Here is a 20,863-nt window from a genome sequence, read left to right on the forward strand (position 1 = left end):
AGCAGCAGAATCACAGAACCCAAGAATGGACTAACAGTTACCAAAGGGAAAGGGACTGGGGAAGGTGGGTGGGAAGGGAGAGATAAGAGGAATAAGGGACATTACAATTAGCACACATAATGTGGTGGTGGGAGACACGGGGAAGGCAGTATAGCACAGAGAAGACAAGTAGTGACTCTACAGCATCTTACTACGCTGATGGATAATGACTATATTGGGGTATGTGGTAGGGACTTGATAATGGGGGGAAATCTAGTAACCACAATGTTGCTCATCAAATAAAAGAATACTACATTTTTCATAGACTTTATTAAACAATCTACTAATTTTTCTTTCAAATTTAATACTGTACTGATATTCTGTTTTCTCATCCAGATCCATTTTCATTCTTCTCCACTCTGGTTTGTGTTCCTGGAAGCCAGCCTTTATAGACTGCAGAAATTGGACTTCCTTACCATCTGGCTTCTGACAGTGTTTGACCAAGGGACGGCAGTGACAGAAGTGCCTGGAAGATGGGAGGAGAAAGAGGTCAGTGTATTTATTCCTCCAAATCCATCCCTGTCTGGCCATGGCTGCATTTCTCCTTCTAAGGCCACGTCATCCAGGTGTCATCACTATGTAGGGTTCCATAAATTCTCTTTCTCTTGCTCCTTCAGAATTAGGAGTGATACCAGTTTCCTGCTTTTGCTAGTACTAAGGATAATTTCTTCTCCATCCCTTGTTGATTTCTCTAACTCTGAATTATCAAAGATTTTTTTGCACTTTTTTTGAACTTTATATAAATGGAATCACACAGCAAACATTCATTTGGGTCTGGCTTCTTTCAGTCAACAATAGTTTTGCAAGATATACTACTCATGCCGTTGCATAAAACAGTAGTTTGTGTGTTTTTGTTGCTGTATAGTATTCCAACTATTTATCCATTCTAATGTCCATAGATATTTGAGGGTTTTTTTCCTAAGGTGTCCATACATCTATTATATATATATACCTAAGAATGAAGTTTTGGGTCACAGAATATACATAATTTCAACCTCAGTAAACACCCAATTTCTAGAGAGGTTGTACCCATTTACAGTTCCATCAGCAAGGTAGGGGTTACCATTGTCTGTAGGATCTGTAGTGTTATCTTTCTCTTCACTTCTGACATTCCTTTTTGGTGCCCTCTTTCTTTTCTTGATCAGACATGACAAGGGTTTGTCACTTCATTCATGCTTTTTTCAAAGTACCATCTTTTTGGTTTTTGTTGATCTTTTCTTTCATGTTTGCTTTTATTTCATTATTTTATGTTCTTAATTTCCTTTCTCTTTTAGGAAGGGTTTGCTATTTTACTACCTTCTCGACTTGGATACTTAGCTTATCAATCTTCCAGTTCACTAATTCTCATCCACTGTATTTTTACTTTTAATGTCTATATCTTTCAACTTTGTGCTCTCTGTATTCATTTCTCAGAGCTGCAGGAATTGTACCAGAAATGGGTGGATTAAAACAGTGGAAATCTATTTGCTTACAGTTTTAGAGGCTATTAAGTGTGAAATTAAGGTGTCAGCAGTGTTAGTTCCTTCTGGAGGCTCTGGGGAGAATCTGTTCCTGGCCATCCTTGGCGTTCTTTAGCTCATTGATGCATTACTCCAATCTCTGCCTCTGTCGTTACATGGCATTCTCTTCCCTGTGTGTCTTCCCATCATCTATGAGGACACTGGTTGTATTGGATTAGGGGCCCATGCTACTCCAATCAGACCTCATCCAAACTTAACTAATTACATCTATAGTAACCCTATTTTCAAATAAGGTCACATTTTGAGGTGCTGGGGGTTAGGACTGCAACATATCTTTTGAGGGGACACAGTTTAACCCATAACACTTTCCTTTTGATTCTCTTTACAGTTTATAGTTCTCTGCTGAAATTTAAGCTTGCCTTTTATATCTTTGGATATAGGAAGTTGCTTAAAGGTCTAGGTCTATAACTCTAATATCTGAAGCCTCAGAGGGTCCATTTTTCTTACCTGCTTTTGTTCTTGTTATCTGATTTTATTCAGGTTAACTCATGTGTTTGTGTGTGTGTGTGTGTGTGTGTGTGTGTGTGTGTGTGTGTGTGTGCACATGCATATGCTGAGCATTGTATTAGCAAAATTCCTTGTAGAAACAGTTTCACACGAAGAGTAGTGCTATCTTCCTCCAGAGAAGAAGTCCAGAGAGGACTTCCTTTTGCTTCTGCCCAGCGTTTAGAGGACCTTGCAATCTAGAATCACCTTAATACAATTTCAGGGATCATGATGGTACAGCGCTAAGATACAGTCTTTGTGAGGAACTATCTACTTCCCAATCATCCTTACATTCTTCTAGAGTTTAGCCTTTCAGGGTACTAACTCAGAGTGAGGGGGGTTCACCATGAAATCCTCCTTAATGGTCCTTGACTCCAAATCCTGTTCCACCTACCCTGCAAATCTGCAGAAGTACTACTACTCAGTTCCCCCTCCCCAGAGGAAAAGCAGCCCCAAACATAAGGCCCACCTCCCTGAGCCTCTACATTCCCAGGAGTCTTGGCCTAGTTGCTAATTCTTCACTACCTTGTTAGCAGTCCACTGCCTTCATGTTAGTTATCCATTACTGAGTAACAAAGTACTACTAAACTTAGCAGCTTGAAATAATAAACATTTATTATCTTACATAGTTTCTGAGAGTCAGGATCCAGAAATGGCTTAGCTGGGTGGTTCCAGGGCAGGGTTTCTCATGAGGCTGCAGGAAAGCCGTCAGCTGGGGCTGCAGTCATCTGAAAGCTTAGTTGGGCCTGGAGGGTCCCCTTCCAAGACAACATGCTCACATCTGGCAAGATAGTGATAGTTGTTGCCAGGAGGCCTCAGTTCCTTCACCTTGCAGACCTCTCCATAGCTATGCTTGGGTGTCCTCATAACATGGCAGCTGGCTTCTCCTGCAGGGAGTGATCCAGGAGGGAAACCAAGAAGGAAACCACAATCTCTTTAGTGCCCCAGCCACATACTGACACTACTTAATTCATTAGAAACAGGTCACCAAGTCCAACCCACACTCAAGGGAGGAGGAATTGGGCTTTGCCTCTTAAAAAGAGGAGTGCCAATGAATAAATGGATGCATTTTAAACCTGTCACAGCTGTTAAGTAGAATGATTTTTAAATGATTTTGTCCAGATTTTCTAGTTGTTCTCAGGAAAGGGATTGACCAAAATTACCCAGCCCATCAAAAGCTGAAGTCTATAAATTTGTTTTTTTAATTTCAGAAATACAAATTATTTGTCTTACTTTGTATTGATTCTTGCATGCTAATAAATATTCTACACTCTTCAGATTTTAGCACACTAATAAAAGATATTCCAGGCTGTGATTGATCATTATTGCTATTTATTTCTTCATTTCCCTTCCTCCCAGGGAAGGAAGATTCATATATAAGATATTTAAAAGAAATATTAAGAAACACCCAAAATTTCTTATCTCATAATTTTGGTGTTTGTTTTAATGTTTCGCTATAAATCTTAGATTTATATATATCACACCACTGCATTCATCCTACTTAACAAGGATTAAAATGAACCAATAAAAGTTCAGTGAAAACTTAAAATATTTGCAAGTGATAGAAACTAGATAATTAGAGAATAATGAAAAACTTGTGATTCTTCTAAAATACAGAGTGCTCAATACGATCATACAGTCACATCACTCATCTGGCATAAGCTAAGGCTTTAGTTAGTATTAATATTATTATTTTAATAATATCTTATTATTTATTTTAGTTTATGTATTATTTATAATTAATATAATAATAATATTATTATTAATAAGTATTAATGCTCCCAATGGCCCAGATACCTGTATGGCAGGAGGCCCAGTCAACAAGTCCTGATATCCTACAACCAGTTTGAATAAAGAGTTTATAGCAGAATTCATATCATTAGTTAAGTTTATCAATTGTTACAGTTGCAATTATATCATTTACCAAACACTAAAAATATTTCCATATTTTAACAACTGGTAGAGCCATACTCTTGATCTTCTTGCATAATCATCACCCTGTGTAGGTAAGGTTTTCATTACAGTATTGCTTGTGGTAGCAAAAGCCTGAAAACAACCCAAGTGTCCATTAATAAGAAAGACACTGGCTAAATAACCTATGGTATAACTATGATGGAATACTACACTGCTGATAAAAGAATAAGAAAGCTCTCTGTGGATTAAGCTACAAAATACATTGTTAAGTGAAAAAGATAAGATGCAGAGCATAGTATGCCCTCCTCTGAGTAAAAGAGGGTGTGAATGAATACAAATATGTGTTCATATTTGGTTGTATTTATTCAATGAAAGGTACATGGGAAACTAATAAAATCGATTTCTTACAGCAGATGAATGAGGTAGATAAAGAAATACAGATACAGAATCTGGTAATGGGTAGCAGGGAGACTTCTAAAAGTACATCAGTCTATACATGGTTTCTTGGATGTTGTGAGTATATTACTTGTTGAATTGATGCATGCTTCATATAACCCTAAGGAGCCTATTTTTCCTAATCCCAACCTCAGTTTCTCCAAGTGGCCTGGAGGACTGCTGAGTCCCCCTGCTACTTTCTGCCCCAGCCCTGACAGAGGGTTGGAAGGCGTCTTCCTCTTATATCACTGTCAGGGCTGCTCCCTGGGGCCTGTTCTCCACCTGGTCCTGCAGCAGGCCAGCAGGGTGAGATCACAATGAGGGGCCAACCAAGCTCTGTGCTGTACCCAGAGGCCAAGGCTATACTCTCTGTTCAGAGCATGCCCTGCTGGGGTCTGAGGCTGCTGTGGGGCCTCGGAGCTCTCATTGCACGCCATGCCTCCCCTTGAAGCTGCGGATGGGACTCCCCACTGATGATACTGAAGACAGACCCTCCTTCCCAGCTATAGGCACCTGACTTCCCTTAGTGGCCACTGCAGACCAAGTAGTCGGTGTATTATCTCTTCTCATCATCACAACAGACCAATTTGGCAGATAAGGAAACTGAGCTCTAGAGAGCAGTTTGGGCAACAGCAGAGGTGAGGAAGGGAAAAGCAAAGGCAGGTGAAGTAACCTTTCAATGGACTCACCTGGGAGGCAGGACCCATGGGCCCGGGCAAAGGGCTGCCAGGAGCTCATGTGGTCAGAATACAGGGAACATAAAGGCACAGGGTGACTGAGGCTGCAGGGGTGGGCAGGGTCCCGGATGGCTGGGTCGAGGGGCATGGACAGGTGTCTGAGGTGGGGCCTTTGCAGGTCTGGCCTCGTGGCAGGGGCAGACTGGGTCACTGAGAGGAGGCACAGGAGGGCTGGAGGGGTGGGGTGCGGTGGGGCAGTGGTGAAGCTGTTGGTGGAGCCCAGGAGAGAGATGGTGAGGCCTAACGGGTCTAGGGGGTGAAGGGGATGCTAGAGGACTGAGAATCAGCAGGGTGTAGTGACTGATTGGTGATGGAGGTAAGGGAGGAGGGGTGGGGATGATTAATCTCTACTGGACACATTCTGTGTGGGGCTCATTAGTGAGTGTTACATACTGGTGATTGCACTTAATCCTCACAACATCCTGATGATGTTCGTACTATTATTATCCCCATTTAACAGATGGGGACTGGAGCCCTGAGGGGTATTATCCTTGGGAGAGGCCACACAGCTAGTCCCCAAGTCCCCAGGGAGTCCCTGTACCAGGATTTCCCCCGGGACGCTAGGCTGCTGGAGTCCACCAGGGGGCAGAGAGAAGCCAGGAATCCAGACACAGGCTCCCTGTCTTCCTCACCTCTCAGCCTTTGTGGTGAGAGAGAGATCTTGGTGAGCAAGGCATCTGACCCCGATTTCTCGCTTTATAATAGGATACACAGGGCTAGGGAGGGATAGCGACCCACAGCCACCCAGAAGGCAGAGCCGATCAGGCGCAGAAGTGGAGCCGGCGCCCAGCACTCAGCCGCCCAGCAGCTCCGACCCTGGGAGCGCCCGGGGAGACGTGATGGGCGTGGGTTCTGGACTGTGGCCGGGGTTCTGACCCCAGCTGTGATCTCCGCGGACACCCGTGGCTCCCCTCAACCCACCCTGGCCCGCGCACAGAAAGGATACAGCTGCCGTTTCCTGAGCACGGCGCATCATCGCTAGGTCACTGCGAGGTTCTTTGTAAAGTGGGGAGAGCGCCCCCCTCACAGCACTATTGTGAGGATTGAGCACAGAGGAAGTTCTCCAGAGTGGTGGCTGTATATTGTTGCTATTTTATTATTAATAGCAGTTTTCCCGGCAAACAGGGGAGCAGGTGTCATTTACATCGGTTCCACAGAAGAGGAAGTGAGGCTGAGAGAGGCTGGCGGGTGATGGGGCTGGGGCTCCCAGGACTTAGGCCCTGGGGCCCACACCTGCCTCCGGAGGGCCTCTTCGTTTGGACAGTTTTTTAATTCACTCATCTGACTAAGTATTTGTGCAGGACACACTCTGAGCCTGGCCCTGGGTGCTGAGATGAGTAACAGGGATGGGAGCAAGCAGAAACCTGAGGCTGGCCAAGCCCAGGGTTACAGGCTCCCTGGGTCTGAGCCTGGAGCAGTGAGCTGGGGGACCAGAAATCCAGGCCCGAGGATACAGGTTCAGGGCTTATCTTCCATACAGAGTCACACTTGAGGTCAGAATGCCCCCTGGAGAGCATTCCGCCTTCAGAATAGCCTCAGGGCTACTCACAGAGCTGGGTACTCCCACATCTGGCTTCTCCAAAGCATAGGGTTGCTCCTGGAAAAAGGTTCCCACCAATGGCTTTGGGAGCCACTTCTCAGGAACCCCTCGTGATTCCTTGCTGTGCTGTCTAAAGCTGGTTTGGGCCAGTGAAGAGGAGCCACCTCTGGAGTGACCTTTTGTCCAGGACAGGGGGATAGGGTTTGGCCTGGGAGCCAGGGGCCCAGGGTTGTAGTTGGGGATGACCCTAACAGGCACTGCCCTGAACAGGCTGGATCTTCACAAGGTCATGTAGATAAGAAGCAAGTGGGGGTTAAGCCCAGCTCCACTGAGCCCTGCGGGGGGCTGTGTTCCCCTGGAAGAAACAGCTTTTTCTGAGTCATCAGAGGCACCACACAGGCTGGGAGTGGCCCTGATGGGAGGGTAAGTCTTGTTTTTGGCCAGGGGCTGGGAGTTGGGCTTGGGGTTGCCCGGCCATCCAGATCCATGCCCATGCAGTCTTGTTCACATGACAGAGGGAAGGAAGAAGGAACTGGTCATAGGCTGGCCACCCCTTCAGAAGGCCAGATCTCCCCCATGAGGAGCTTTGCTCACATACATCCGAGGAGAACCACACCATCACCCTCAGGGGCCAGTCTTCTCCACTTTTCATTCTCCCAGACCCTATGTCCAGATTCACTTCCCCCAAGTGCCAGTTGTTGACTAAGCTCAAATTCCTTTGCAGGGCCTTTGGTTATTCACCAGACACACATCTGGCAAGACTGACCTCCTGGCTGGAGGGATTCCAGGCCCCAGTGCTGTAAAGCCCCCTGCCCTGGACACCACGAGAGAGGGTGGCAGTCACAGGAAGTCCAGGCAGCAGAGACCCCAGGTGGAAATGAGCCTGCACCTGGGGCAGCCAGTGAAGTGTCTCCACATCTCCTGAGGCCATGTGAGGACCCAAGTCGGCCTGGCCCAGGGGTCAGATCCCTCAGCTGAGGAGCTGGTGGCAAAGGAAAGGCGGCCAGTCCTGGCGGGAGGACGCCTTTGTTACAGGTATTTTCTCAACGGTGTGGCTGGGCTGCCTGCCAGGTGCCAGGGTGCAGCTCTGGCCTCCCGCCACACAAGCAGCTTTGCCGCCAAGCCCTGTACCTGGTTCAGCAGCTCCTTCCCGCACTTCCTCTGCCAAGCCCGGCAAAGTGAGAAGCCGGACCTGTGGAGCACACAGCTGGGCCAGCTCCCAGCTCACCCAGCCTCGTTTCAGGAGAAAAGACTCACTTAGGGCTCCTCATGGGGTTTGGCATTTAGAACTACATTCTCCCGGGTGAATGGATTAAAAAATACAAACTTTTGCTCAACAAAATATGATACAAGTGCAGTGTTGGGGATGGGCTGTCTAGATTGGAATCCCAGCTCCACTACTTACTACCTGTGTGACCATGGCAGGTTACTTAACTCTCTGTGTCTGTTTCTTCATCTGAAAATTCGGGCCAATAGTTGTACCTACCTCATAGGAATGTTGTGAGGATTTAACAAGTCACTACACATAAAGCTCAAAGTCTGGGACACTGTTAAGAGTTGTGGCAGTGTTTGCTGAGGTCATGATGGTGACATCAATGAGTAGCATCAGTCACTGATTGCACAGTGGTTGGTTGCACAGAACAGACCACTCAGTCTAGCTTAAGCAGGAGAGGAATTTAATAAAAGCTTTCAGAGGTATCACATGGAACCCTAGAGAAGGGGGAACCAGGCCTCATCAGGAATGAGAACCACTATCTTAAAAGCCATGGAACATCCAGGAAGCTTCTCCCCTTCTCTGGGCCTCACCATCCCCACTTCTCTGAATACGTGGCCAAACACAGCCAGCACTGAGCCCTCAGGTCAGGTGGCCAGCAGAAATGAAGTGGCACCTCTAGATCCCAAAGCAAAATCATGGGAGGAAGAACCCACGGCCCAACGGGGGTCAGGCACTAAGAGCCCGTCAACTACAGCTGAGAGGAGTGACAGAGACCCAGTCCTGGGCCCACAGAGGCACAGGTCAGGCAGACATTCATTCCCACAAGCAGCCGTCTACTCCCACGGCGCTCTGGAGCCGGGGCAGGAAGCCCCTGTGGCTCTGGATGCTTTTCCTCTTCCGTTTACTCAGCGCCTTCCACAGCCCTGTGTGACAGCACTTCAGTTGTATCACAATGATTTGTTTAGGTGTATCTGGCTTCCTCATCACAGGTGACTGATTTCCATTCATCCTTTCAATATAATAAATATCCACCAGGCACCAGCCACGTGCTAGGGATACAGGGTGCTTGCTGCCCTCCCAGAGGCTCCACCTGTCTTGGCCCGGTTCCTCCCAGGTTCAGGTGCTGGAACTTTCCTTCTCACACCATTGACACTCAGTGTCAAGACCCCACTTTTCTTTCACGAGGCTGTTATGAAAGGCAAGTGTCGGCGGGAAATGGCTTGGGGCAGGCACAGCATGGGTGGGCAGTTTCTGCTGGCAGAATCAACAGCAACAGCAGACAGCTGATCGGAGAAGCACTTCACCAGCAAGGAAGGAGCCAAATGGCGACCACGGCTCCTCGGCCCAGGTGATGGCAGTGCCGATGCAGGGGCTCTGGATGGCTACTGGTAGGGGCTTTAGCTGCCCACACACACTCTGGCCCTACTGCTGGGAACTCTCTCGACACCAACTCTACTTCCCTCCATGTCTTTGCTTCCATCTCCGACAACTCTATTTCCAAGATCAACTCCTCTCCCCACTCCCCACCTAAGTGATCCCTAAGCAGTCTTCCCATGAGCAGGATGGGACAGTCACCCTCCTTTGCTCTTTCAGTCCACTACCTAGGCATAAACTTTAAACCCTGTCTCCTTTAAGGCCACTTCTTTGGGTTCTCGAAGTCCCTTCTCTCCACAAAGCGCACCATTTTGGCTTTCAAAACTATACATGTGAGTGTCCACACTGAAGCCTGCTTTGGAAGTTGAAATACTAAACATAGTTCTTTTCCTTTCTCTTTGCACTCTCACTACAGAAGATGAAGGTAATGTGAATGCATCTGACTGACCAGGGAAAGGGCCACTTACAAGGAAGTATGGAAAATAAAAGCCTAAATGTTAATATTGCAAGATGTTTTCTCCTACACACACACATAATCAAATCATGGTAAATACATGATAGGGTCTCTATGCAGGTCTACAGAGTTCCTGGAGTTCTGGCACATGGTGGGAAGAGAAAGCCAGGAGACCTGTGCAGAGGAGGTGGTACTGGGATGAGCCTTGAAGGGATAGGTAAGAACTTCCAGGGAAACAGGGTTGTGGAGAGAGTCGTCAAGATAGCATCAACAGGAATGAAAAGACACGGGGTGAGGGAGGAAAAGCTGTGTCCCAAACACTGGATATGTACTTTTAAAATATTGGTTTAATCATCACAGCCACCTTTGGATGGCTGAATTTTTTAAAAGATGAAACTTGGGCACAATGATTAGGTCACTGGCTCAAGAATTCCTGACTGGCAAGTGCGAGAGCTGGGATTCAAGCCCAAGGAGTTTGGCTTCAGAAGCTCTGTAACTCAGACTATTTGGCCCTGAAGTATTGAAAATTACTCTGTCATGGCTGGTGGAGCTTCCGCTAAAGGAGTGAGCAGGAGAGAGACCACAGAAGACCTTGAACAGCATCTCAGGAGCTGAGGCTTTTTCCTAACATCGTAGGGGAGTCAGTAAATATGTGTGAGCAAGAGAGAGGCATACCAGATGCCATAGGATGGTGGGTTAGAGAGGCAGGACCAGAGGCAGAGACAGGTAGGAGGTTGCCTTTTTTTGTTTACAGCCTAGATGGGGAGACCATGTGACCTGAAGGCCGTGACCGCTGGAACAGATGAGTTCTGGGAATATTACGCGAGTGGGATGGTGCAAGATGTCCACATCCTAATGAGTGGAACCTGCGAATATCATGGCAAAAGGGACTTAGCAGATGTGATTAAGGATCCAAAGATGGGGAGACCATTCGGAGCATCTGGGGGCCCTATGTAAACCCCAAGGTCCTTACGAGAGGCAGGCAGATTGGAGTAGGTAGGAGGAGGGCCGAGGGACAAGTGCTGCGGCTCTTACACCAAGGAATGTGGGCAGTTTCTTGAAGCTGAGATAAGGAATGGGTTTCCCCCTACAGCCTCCAGAAGGAGCAAGCCCTACTAACACCGATTTTAGTCTCATAAAACTCATTTCAAACTCTGACCTCCACAACTGCCAGATAGTAAACTTATGTTGTTTTAAGTCACTAAACTTGTCATTATGTCCACAGCAGGAGATACAGATGATAAACCTGGTGACCTGGTAGTTTATGAAAGAAGGAAAGGGAGGGATGATGGGAAGCGTCAGGGATGATGACCAGGATTTTGGCATGGGTGATGGTAGTGAGGACATCATAACCAGGATTGAGACTGGTGAGGAAGGGCAGTTTGGGGAAGGTGGGAGAGCGGTGAGTTCAGTCTTGCTCTTACCGAGGTTAAAGTGCCTGTGGGACACGCAGGCGAAAAGTCTAGGTCTGGAGCCAGGATGGAGCTTAGGAGCCATCTGTGTGCACAGGCTCTGGTCCAAAACTGTGCGGGAACCCTTGTGGCCAGATATATGGATTTCCTCTGCTAGCCTATCCTCTGTGAGGTCAGAGGTCTCCTAGATGCAGCTGCTGAGCACTTCCAGCCCAGCCTGAGCAACCTCTCATACTCCTCTGGACTGGGCGGCAGACCTTCTGCGGATGGCAGAAGCCTCCTCAGCTCCTGTGGAACGAAGGTCCACAAAGATCAGCTCTGCCAAGCCATGTGAGCTCCCTTGGCCCCTGAAGAGCCACCCCATCCCACTGGCCCATTTGAAGGTGTAGTTTAGCATGAAAGCCAGTTTAACTCAAAGGATATGAGTGGACAGCACCAAGGTGCTTCTGAAAGTGACAGAAATACCTCAGTGGAGTTTCTGGTCAAACTGAACATACAAACACTGACTACAAAGTGTATGGGCTAAGAGTCACAGTATCATTAAACAAACCAAAATGAAATAAAACAAAGCCTGCTCACCCTTGCAGAACTGATGGGAGCTGAGGCCTGAGCGGATGAGAGCACTCTGGGAGGGCTTGTGGACCAAGGAGAGGGGGCCAAGGGAAAACAAGTTCTACAGGGTGGCCAAAGAAGGCAAGGGGAACCCTGCCATGCCCATCTTATATATGCAAGGCTGACAATATAGTGGGAATTCAACGCATATTTGATGAATGAATTTGTACTTTATCTTCTGTAGACTGTAAAAAGGGAAGAGAATGTGGAAAATAAATCCACCAAAACAGATACATGTTTATTAACCAAATAACTGAATTAAGTATGTAAGTTATGTATGAAACTGGATTCTACTCAGTAAGAGCTTACATGTAGATATGAATACAAAGTTATCTCAGGAAAGTAACCGTCTTACCAGTCAAAAAAATGCAAATTCAATTACCTTAAGATAACATTATAGGCCCATAAAACTAGAAAAAGACAAAAACAGGCTAATGAAGATCTATGCTGGTGAGGCCCTGGGAAACGGGCACTACCAGCCACAGGTGAGAACGTGGCCACCAAGGGCAGGAGCCATAATGTGCACAACCTGGGACAGGGGTCCTTCAGTTACATGTAAAAGAAATCTATACTTAAGCAAAAATGGGGTTTTATTAAGGAAATGAAGGAATCCAGCACCTGAAGGAAGCACCTCTGGCTTCAGGAGGGTCGGAAACCAGGAACCGGAAGTAGCAGGAACCCTTCTCTCCCCTCTTCCAGGCTCCCTTCCCACACCTGCTGCTTTTCTTGCTCTCTGCAGATCTTTTTGTCACGCACCCATTCGTACAACAAATATTTATTTTGTGTAAAACATGCCCAAACGTTTCCGTGTTCAGAGGGATCCAGCAAAAAAAACTGAGCTGCAATTTGAAGTTCTGGGAAGGAGTCTGATTGGCTCAGCCTCAGTCCTTACTGGTCTAATCAGCTAGGCTCCAGGGAGCAGGGGATTTACCTCTAAGGGGGCTGGAATGTCTGATCCCCTTTTCAACAAGATTGAGCTAGATTAGCTGGCAGCAAGGGGATGCCGCAGGGCAGGAGACAGCTAGAATTAATCTTTAACCCACCCAAACTTCTGAGCTCTAGGCCTTACTCCCGCCAGAACATTAAGTTAAACATTTTCCTGCTTCTGCATTCTACATCCTCATTGCATTACAGTCCATTCTCCAGTTATCTTTTAACATGTCAGATTGCATTCTCTGCTAAAAACAGACAACAAAACTCTCAACTCCTTCCAGTTCCAATCAGAACAAAATCCAAAATCTTCACCATGGCCTGTCAGGCCCTACCTGACCTAGTCCCTGGCCCCTTCTCTTTCACAGATCTCCCGTCATTCCCTCTGCTGTAGCCACGATGGCCTCCCGCTAGTCCCCCAAAAGGCCAGGTGCATTCCCACCTAGGGCCTTTGCACTTGCTGTTCCCTCCGCCTGTATTTTTTGCACAGCTGACTCCACATCATTCTGGGCTCCGGTGATGTCATCTCCTCAGAGGGGTTCCCTGATCATTTAAAGTAGTAACACCTACCTCCACACACACACATCTCTAGTTCTCTCTATCTTGTTTTTCAGTTTTTTTCTTCATAGGACTTCATATTTTGTTGAAATTCTCATTTGTTTCGTGTGGTCTCCACCTTATCCACAGTTCTGCTTTCTGCAGTTTCAGCTACCCGTGGTCAGCTGCAGTCCCAAAGCAGATTCTCCTCCTCCTGAGGTACTGTCCAGAGGTCCGCAGGAGCCCAACGCTCTATCGCGGTGCCTGTGTCACCCCCCTCACTTCACCATTAGTAGGTATTTTATCATCTCCCATCATCACAAGAAGGGTGAGTAAAGATGTTTTGAGAGACAGAGAGACCACAGTCACATAACTTTATTACAATATATTGTTACAGCTGTTCTATTTTTAGTTACCATTGTTGACCTCTTACTGTGCCTAATTTATAAACTGAACTTAGTCATAGGTACATGTGTACAGGAACATAGCATATACAGGATTTGATATCATCCACGGATTCAGGCATCCACTGGGGGTCTTGGAATGTATCCCCTGTTGACAAGGGGGACCACTGTACACGTGGATTTTCTTTCTCTCCATATTAGAATGTGAGCTTTGCCTGAGCAGGGACATAGTCTGTCTCTTTGATCTTTTCGCAGCAACAGAACTGAGTCTGGCACTTAGGAGACACTAAACAACATTTGAACAAAAGCCTGAGTAATTTGGTTTCGATGTTGTACCACAAGGAAGTCCAGCACAGAACTTCAGAGCAAAGGCTTTGGGGCAGGACCACCTGGACTGGGCAGCTCCCTCATTTCCCACATGCGGGGACTTGCACAAGTTGCTTAACTCATCTGTGTTTCAGTTTCCCCATGTGCAAAACTGGGAGAATAACAGTACCCACACCATTGTTTGAGGATTACATGAGTTCACACATGAGGACATACAAAATGCTTGCCACAGAATAAGCACTCAACACGTTGTCACTTATTATCTTATTATTAATCATGAATCCATTCCTTTGAATTCTTAAAACTCATCTTTCATGATTCCACCCTCTATAACTTCTCTTTTATTTTCGTATCTTTGTTTCCTCTGTTCTGGGAGACCATCTGACATTTGTTTTCTTTATTAAAGAGACCCACTGCGTTCCACCTGACATTCATTGCTTCCATGCAGTTTTTTTTAACATTTATACAGTTTTATTCCTTAAATAGAGGGAAGCATTTCAGCTTTATTTTTTATTTTGATATCATTAATGTACAATTACTTGAACATTATGGTTACTAGACTCCCATTATAAAGTCCCCTGCACATACCTCATTATAGTCGCTGTCCATCAGCATAGTAAGATGCTATAGAATCATTGTCTTCTCTGTATACTGTCTTTCCCATGTCCCCCCTGCTACATTATGTATGCTAATTGTAATGTCCCATTTTCCCCTTATCCCTCCCTTCCCACCCATCCTCCCCAGTCCCTTTCCCTTTGGTAACTGTTAGTCCATTCTTGGGTTCTGTGAGTCTGCTGCTGTTTTGTTCCTTCAGTTTTTGCTTTGTTCTTATACTCCACAGATAAGTGAAATTATTTGGTACTTGTCCTTCTCCACCTGGCTTATTTCACTGAGCATAGTACCCTCTAGCTGCATCCATGTTGCTGCAAATGGTAGGATTTGTCTTCTTCTTATGGCTGAATAATATTCCATTGTGTATATGTACCACATCTTCTTTATCCATTCATCTACTGATGGACACTCAGGTTGCTTCCATTTCTTGGCTATTGTAAACAGTGCTGTGATAAACATAGGGGTGCATCTTGTCTTTTTCAAACTGGGCTGCTGCATTCTTAGGGTAAATTCCTAGGAGTGGAATTACTGGGTCAAATGGTATTTCTATTTTGAGTTTTTTGAGGAACCTCCACACTGCTTTCCACAATGGCTGAACTAGCTTACATTCCCACCAGCAGTGTAGGAGGGTTCCCCTTTCTCCACATCCTTGCCAACATTTGTTGTTGTCTGTCTTTTGGATGTTGGCCATCCTAACTGGTGTGAGGTGATATCTCACTGTGGTTTTAATTTGCATTTCTCTGATGATTAGTGATGTGGAGCATGCTTCCATGCAGTTTTTAATTCAACAGCCACACTTGTAATCTCCTCCTAATCCTTCTTTTTCTCAAATTATCACATTTGCAGGTTCCCTGGTTCTAAATTCACTATGTACCATGTTTCTGAAGCCTACTGAAACATAGATCAGGTACTGCCTACAATTTCTTCTGTTCCTTGCAACAGGTCTTTTTCTAAGGTAGGCAGCTCCCCTAAAACTGCAGAGAAGTGGTAAATTGCCCTTCTTGCAACAGTAGAGTATTTCTTACTTATCCTTTTGGAGGGAAGGCTACACCTAGAGTAACCAACCACCCTGGTTTGCCCAGATTGAGGGGTTTCGCAGGTTGTGGGGCTTTCAGTGCTAACACCAGGAGAGCCCCAGGCCTACCTCCAGATGACCTAAGTGTCAAGGAGGAGCTGTCAGACTGGTACATCCTCCTCCAAATCTTTCTCAAAAGGAGTAACCATTTTCTAGTACTTAGAACTACTAGCCCCTTTCAAGTAGCATTTAAATATGTGAAAGTCTCTTGGAAATAAAGGAAAAGTTTCCTTCAATCCCAAGCCTCCTCTAATAGCCACCCTCTCTTCCTCCTTTCATAACTTGAAGAGCAGATCACACTCACAATGGCCACTCTGCTCTCCTCACACTCCCTCCTCAAACCACTGAGATGTGGCTTCCATCCTCTAACCACTGACTGAGACTTCTCTTACCAAGGTTGCCATGATGTCCTTGTCACTGAAATTCACTGAATGCTGCTCATTCCCTGACAAACATGGCCTTTCTACACAATTTTCCCCTGCTGACAACTCTTCTCAAAGCTTTTTTTCATTTTTTAAAGATTGAGGTACAGACAATAAAATGTAAATCTTCGTGTACAACTTGAATTTTGACATATGTATACACCCCTGTAACCATTGCCCCAATCAAGATATCAGACATTCTCAGTGATGTTTTTTCCCTTCGCCTATTCACCCATTCCCCTAGCCCTCTCCTCTGTGGTAACCAGCACTCTGTTGTTTATGAGTGTAGTTCAGTTTTATTTGTTCATTTGTTTTGTTTTTTAGATTCCACATATAAGTGAGATCATACAGTATTTGTCTTCCTCTGACTGACTTATTTCACTTAGCATAATACCCTCCAGGTTCATCCGTGTTGTCACAAATATCAAGATTTCATTCTTTTTTTATGGCTGTTATATTTCATTGTATATATATATAGCACATTTTCTTTACCCATTCAGGTATCAATGGACATTTAGGTTGTTTCCATATTTTAGCTATTGTAAATAATGCTTCATAAACATAGGTGGACATGTTATCTTCTCAGATTAGAGATTTTATTTTCTTTGGGTAAATTCCCCGAAGTGGAATTGCTGGGTCATATGGTACTTCTATTTTTAGTTTTTTGAGAAACCTCCATACTGTTTTCCACAGTGGCTGCACCAATTTACCTTCCCACCAGTGGTGTACAAGGGTTCCTTTTCCACACCCTCACCAACACTTGTTATTTCTTGTCTTGTTGGTATTGGCCACTATGAGGTGTGTGGTGATACCTCGTGGGTTTGATTTGCATCTCCCTGATGATGAGTGATGCTGAGCATCTTCTCATGTGTCTCTCGGCTTCCATGACCCCAGCCTACTTGTTTCTCCTTTCCCCCTACATCTCAGATTCTGATGTAAGCTCTTTTTCTGCAATTGTCAATGTCTTTAAATTCTCTTCTAGACCTTTTCTCTTTTCATAACACCCCCAGTGATTTCATCTTCCACAGCTTCAAATACCATCAATGATGATGACTTAGAGATCCCCATCTCCAGCTCAGAATTCTCTCTGGGCTCAACCTGAATATCCAGTTCCTTACTGTCCTTGCCATTAGGATTCTCCTGACACTTCGGTCTCAACAAGTCCCAAACATCGTTTGCCCTTGGCCCAATGTGCTCTTCCTCCAATGCTCTCCATTTTGGTCAAGGAAATCACCACCAAACAATTGCTTAAGTGAGAAACCTGAGCCTTATTTTTGCCCCCTTCCTCTCCCTCACCACCAATCATCAAGCCCTGTGAATTCTATCTGCTACATACTTGAATGGTCCCCCTGCCTCTCAACTGTCTCCAGCCAACTGATTCTCTGCATTGCCCCAGAACAATCTCTCCAGTAAACACATCTGATGTTATCTTGGGGTTAATGATTTACAGAGACCTCTATGGCCTGGTTTCTGCAGATTTCTCCAGCTTTTTTTCTAATACTTCCCTATCTGGCTCACTCCTATTACGTTTTTTGGTGTTTCCTTAGATGCCCTTTCCTCAGAAATCCTTCCCAGACTCCTCTGAACTGGGTCAGGAACAATTGTGCATGTTCCCCTGAATAGCTCTGTTACAGTATTTATCACATCCATTGAAACAGCATGGAAGACTTGAACTCTCTGAAGACAGAAACTGTCTTGTTCAATAACTATCTCTAGCACCTAGAATGGGGATTAGTAAGCACTCATTAAGTTTGTTGAATAACAAACAGGAGTTCTACCTATAAACCTCTTATCTGTTTCTTAAATTAGGCTCCCCAAGTCCTCTACCTGCCTTCCTGTTAGCCCAGTTCAAGTTATCATGCACCTGAAGGAGAGCAGGACTACTCTGTTAGAGGGAATGTTCGTTCACAGTAACTAGAAGCAGTATGAACACTAGGAAGAACACAATTCCTAACCAGTGTTCTAGTCACAGCTCTACTACCCTTGGGGCTGGTGTGAGTGACCTACTTAACCTCTTTGGGCCTCAATTTTCCATCTGCAAAATCAAATGGTTATTCTAGGTCAGTGACTTCCAAAGTGTGTTCCACAAGGGAGGAGATGGAATCAAAGGGTCCAGAGGCTTCTGTGACCTGCCCAGAACCCATGTCACTTTGCTTCTATCTATATCAGACATTAGAGTTTAGGTAAGGTTTTATTTGGAGGAAGGAAGAAATTAGGATCCACAGCCAAAACAAGTTTGAAAACAACTGAGCCAGGTGATCACTAAATTCTCTGCACCATTGAGACAACTGAAAGCTAAGAGTGTCACCATCAAGAAGGTAGTTTTTAAAAAGCATGTGACAATTCTGTGAAAGTTACAAGAGGGTGGGCTAGCAATTCCATCTGCCATCAAGAACCCACTGGTTTTCATGCAACTCTACCTAATGCAGACATTTTTTAATCACAAATAACATTTATACAAAGGTCTTTATTTCTCAATCCCCCTGATATTAACAAGAAATTTCAGGCAGAAGACATAGGCCTAAATGATTTTAAGCCCCACTTTCAGGAGGCTCATCATCCTGTATCTGTTGGCTCAAAAGCTGATCCCAACCTCACACCTAAGAATGCACTGTCCCAGGAGCCTTCCTTTTGCATGGGAAGTACTCAGTAGTTAGCACATGCTACTGAGGGCTGTAATCAGAAGACGTGGGCTTCTCTCCTAGTCTGCCACTTACTTGCTCTGTGTCACTGCTGTCCACACCTGTTGTTGAATCTACTCAGCATCAATCCCATCCCCACCTTTTTTGAAAACTGTTTTTCCCAGCCCCATTCTGGTCATATGGTTCTATCAGGAGCTGCCATGTTCTTAGGTGACCAGCTGCTGTTTGATCCAGGGGAAAATAGAATTCAGCTCTACTTGGAGTCCTTCCCTGAGATTTTTAAGCTTACAACTCAGGCCCACTTCTGAGCAGGGAGGAAAAGATACAAAGATGCAAGGTGGGGAAGCTTCCAAAGACCATTTGAAGAAAACTGGTTTGCATGGAGAAGAAAAGTCAAGTCAGCACACAAAGGAGAGAAAGGAGGGGCTGAGAGAGTGCTGGCAATGCCTGATTTCCTGGTGGCAGCTGTTCCTGATGCCCAGCTGCACCTGACCTGCCCTTCGGGAGGGGCTCAGTTGTTCTACTTGTCCTTGGATACCATAAGCCAATAAATGTTTCTTTATACTTAAATTAATTCAAATTGGCTTTTAGTCCCATGCAATTGAACTGACACCAACCCTACATTAAGTCACTTAAATACTATGAGTCTGTTTCCTCATTTGTAAAAATTACTTCAAAGATTTTGGCAAGGACTAACAAGCTTTGTAACTTTGTTAAAAACTGTGCAGTTATAAATATGTAAGGAGTGACTATGACAGATGTCTGATAATGAAGGTAATGGCAACTGCTACACAGGTGGAGCCTGGACTTCACAGAAGATAATCCCTGCTGTCAGAAAACAACCATCCTGTCGACTAGAGGGCAGCAACTCCACAGTGGATACCCACTGCTTGTCTGTCCAGCTGCCCTCTCCTTCCCCCAATCCACACACCTACTTCTAGGAATCACTCCACCTCCACTACATCCATTTGAGTTCCACGGAACGCCCTATTCTTTCAAAATTCCATCCCTAGTGTAGTTGATGGGCCTCAGGGTAAGTGCCAGACCCAAGCTGGGCTAATGAATCCCTTTCTTGGAACTATTTTAATTGTGGTAAATACAGATAAAATTTACAATGTAACTATTTTAAAGTATACATTTCAGTAGTGTGAAATATTTCACAATGTTGTGCAACCAGTCTCCAGAACTTCTCATCTTGCAAAAATGTAACTCTATACCCACATTTTCTCCTGTCTCCAAGCCCTGAAGACCCCCATCCTACTTTCTGTCTCTATAAGATCCACTCCTTTAGCTACCTCATGTAAGTGGAATCATACATTGTTCTTTTTTGGACTGGCTTATTTCACTTAGCATAATGTCCTCAAGGTTCATCCATGTTGCAGCATATCAGAATTTCCTTCTTAAGGCTGAAAATATTCTATTGAACACATATACCACATTTGGTTTATCCGTTCATCTGTCAATGCCTGATGCACTTGGGGTTATGTCCAACTTTTAGCAACTGTGAATAATACTGCTATGAATATGGGTACGCAAAAATTTTTTCAGGCCCATTTTCAGTTCTTTTGGATACACGTCCAGAAGTGGAATTACTAGATCATATTGTAATTCTTTTTAATCTTTTGAGGAACCACCGAATGTTTTCCATGGTGGTGTGCTATTTTACATTTCCACCAGCAGGGCACAAATGTTCCAATTTCTATCCATCCTCATCAACACTTATTTCCTGTTTTTTTTCCACAGGAGCCATCCTAATGGCTGGGCGATATCCTGGCACTTTCAACGGAGAACCAGAGGGAGCACCAGCATGATCTCTCAGATGCACAAGCTATTAAGAGGTAAGGCTTGGATGCTACTGGCAGCCCTGTCTCCTGCCACATAGAGAAAACCTGTTTACAGTGAGAGAAGGGAGAGGGTCTCCACAGCATCAGATTAGGTAGAACTAGTTGTGGCTGCGGCCTTGATGCTTTTCTGTCTTTGAATTTGATGAGACACCTTAGAAGCCCTCTCATAAAGTCACCATTTTGCTGAAGTTAGACTTTGGCTTGTTTCATTTGTAATCATGAGTCTTGACTAACACAAACACTTCAGTAGAAGAGTTAGTTCTCCTGGAATCTTTTTGGCTTTTTCTTGTCTTGATTCCTTATAAGTAATGGGATAGAAATAATTTGTACA

The 20,863-nt window shown here is 45.1% G+C and overlaps 1 protein-coding gene across 3 annotated transcripts in view; it reads right to left on the reverse strand.

The window, feature by feature from the left end:
* Window positions 1-290: 290 nt before the first annotated feature.
* Window positions 291-20,863, reverse strand: part of TRIT1 (tRNA isopentenyltransferase 1) — a 79,535-nt gene continuing 58,962 nt past the window's right edge. For all 3 annotated transcript variants that reach the window (XM_073233686.1, XM_073233689.1, XM_073233690.1), the window contains 2 exons: window positions 2,671-2,932; window positions 291-505 (listed from right to left, as the gene is read on the reverse strand). In XM_073233686.1, the coding sequence (XP_073089787.1) occupies window positions 2,754-2,932 (179 nt within the window). In that variant the 3' untranslated portion in view covers window positions 291-505; window positions 2,671-2,753. The remainder of the gene's footprint in view (window positions 506-2,670; window positions 2,933-20,863) is intronic.

Source organism: Manis javanica, chromosome 4, assembly GCF_040802235.1.
Source record: "Manis javanica isolate MJ-LG chromosome 4, MJ_LKY, whole genome shotgun sequence".
Lineage (NCBI taxonomy): Eukaryota > Metazoa > Chordata > Mammalia > Pholidota > Manidae > Manis > Manis javanica.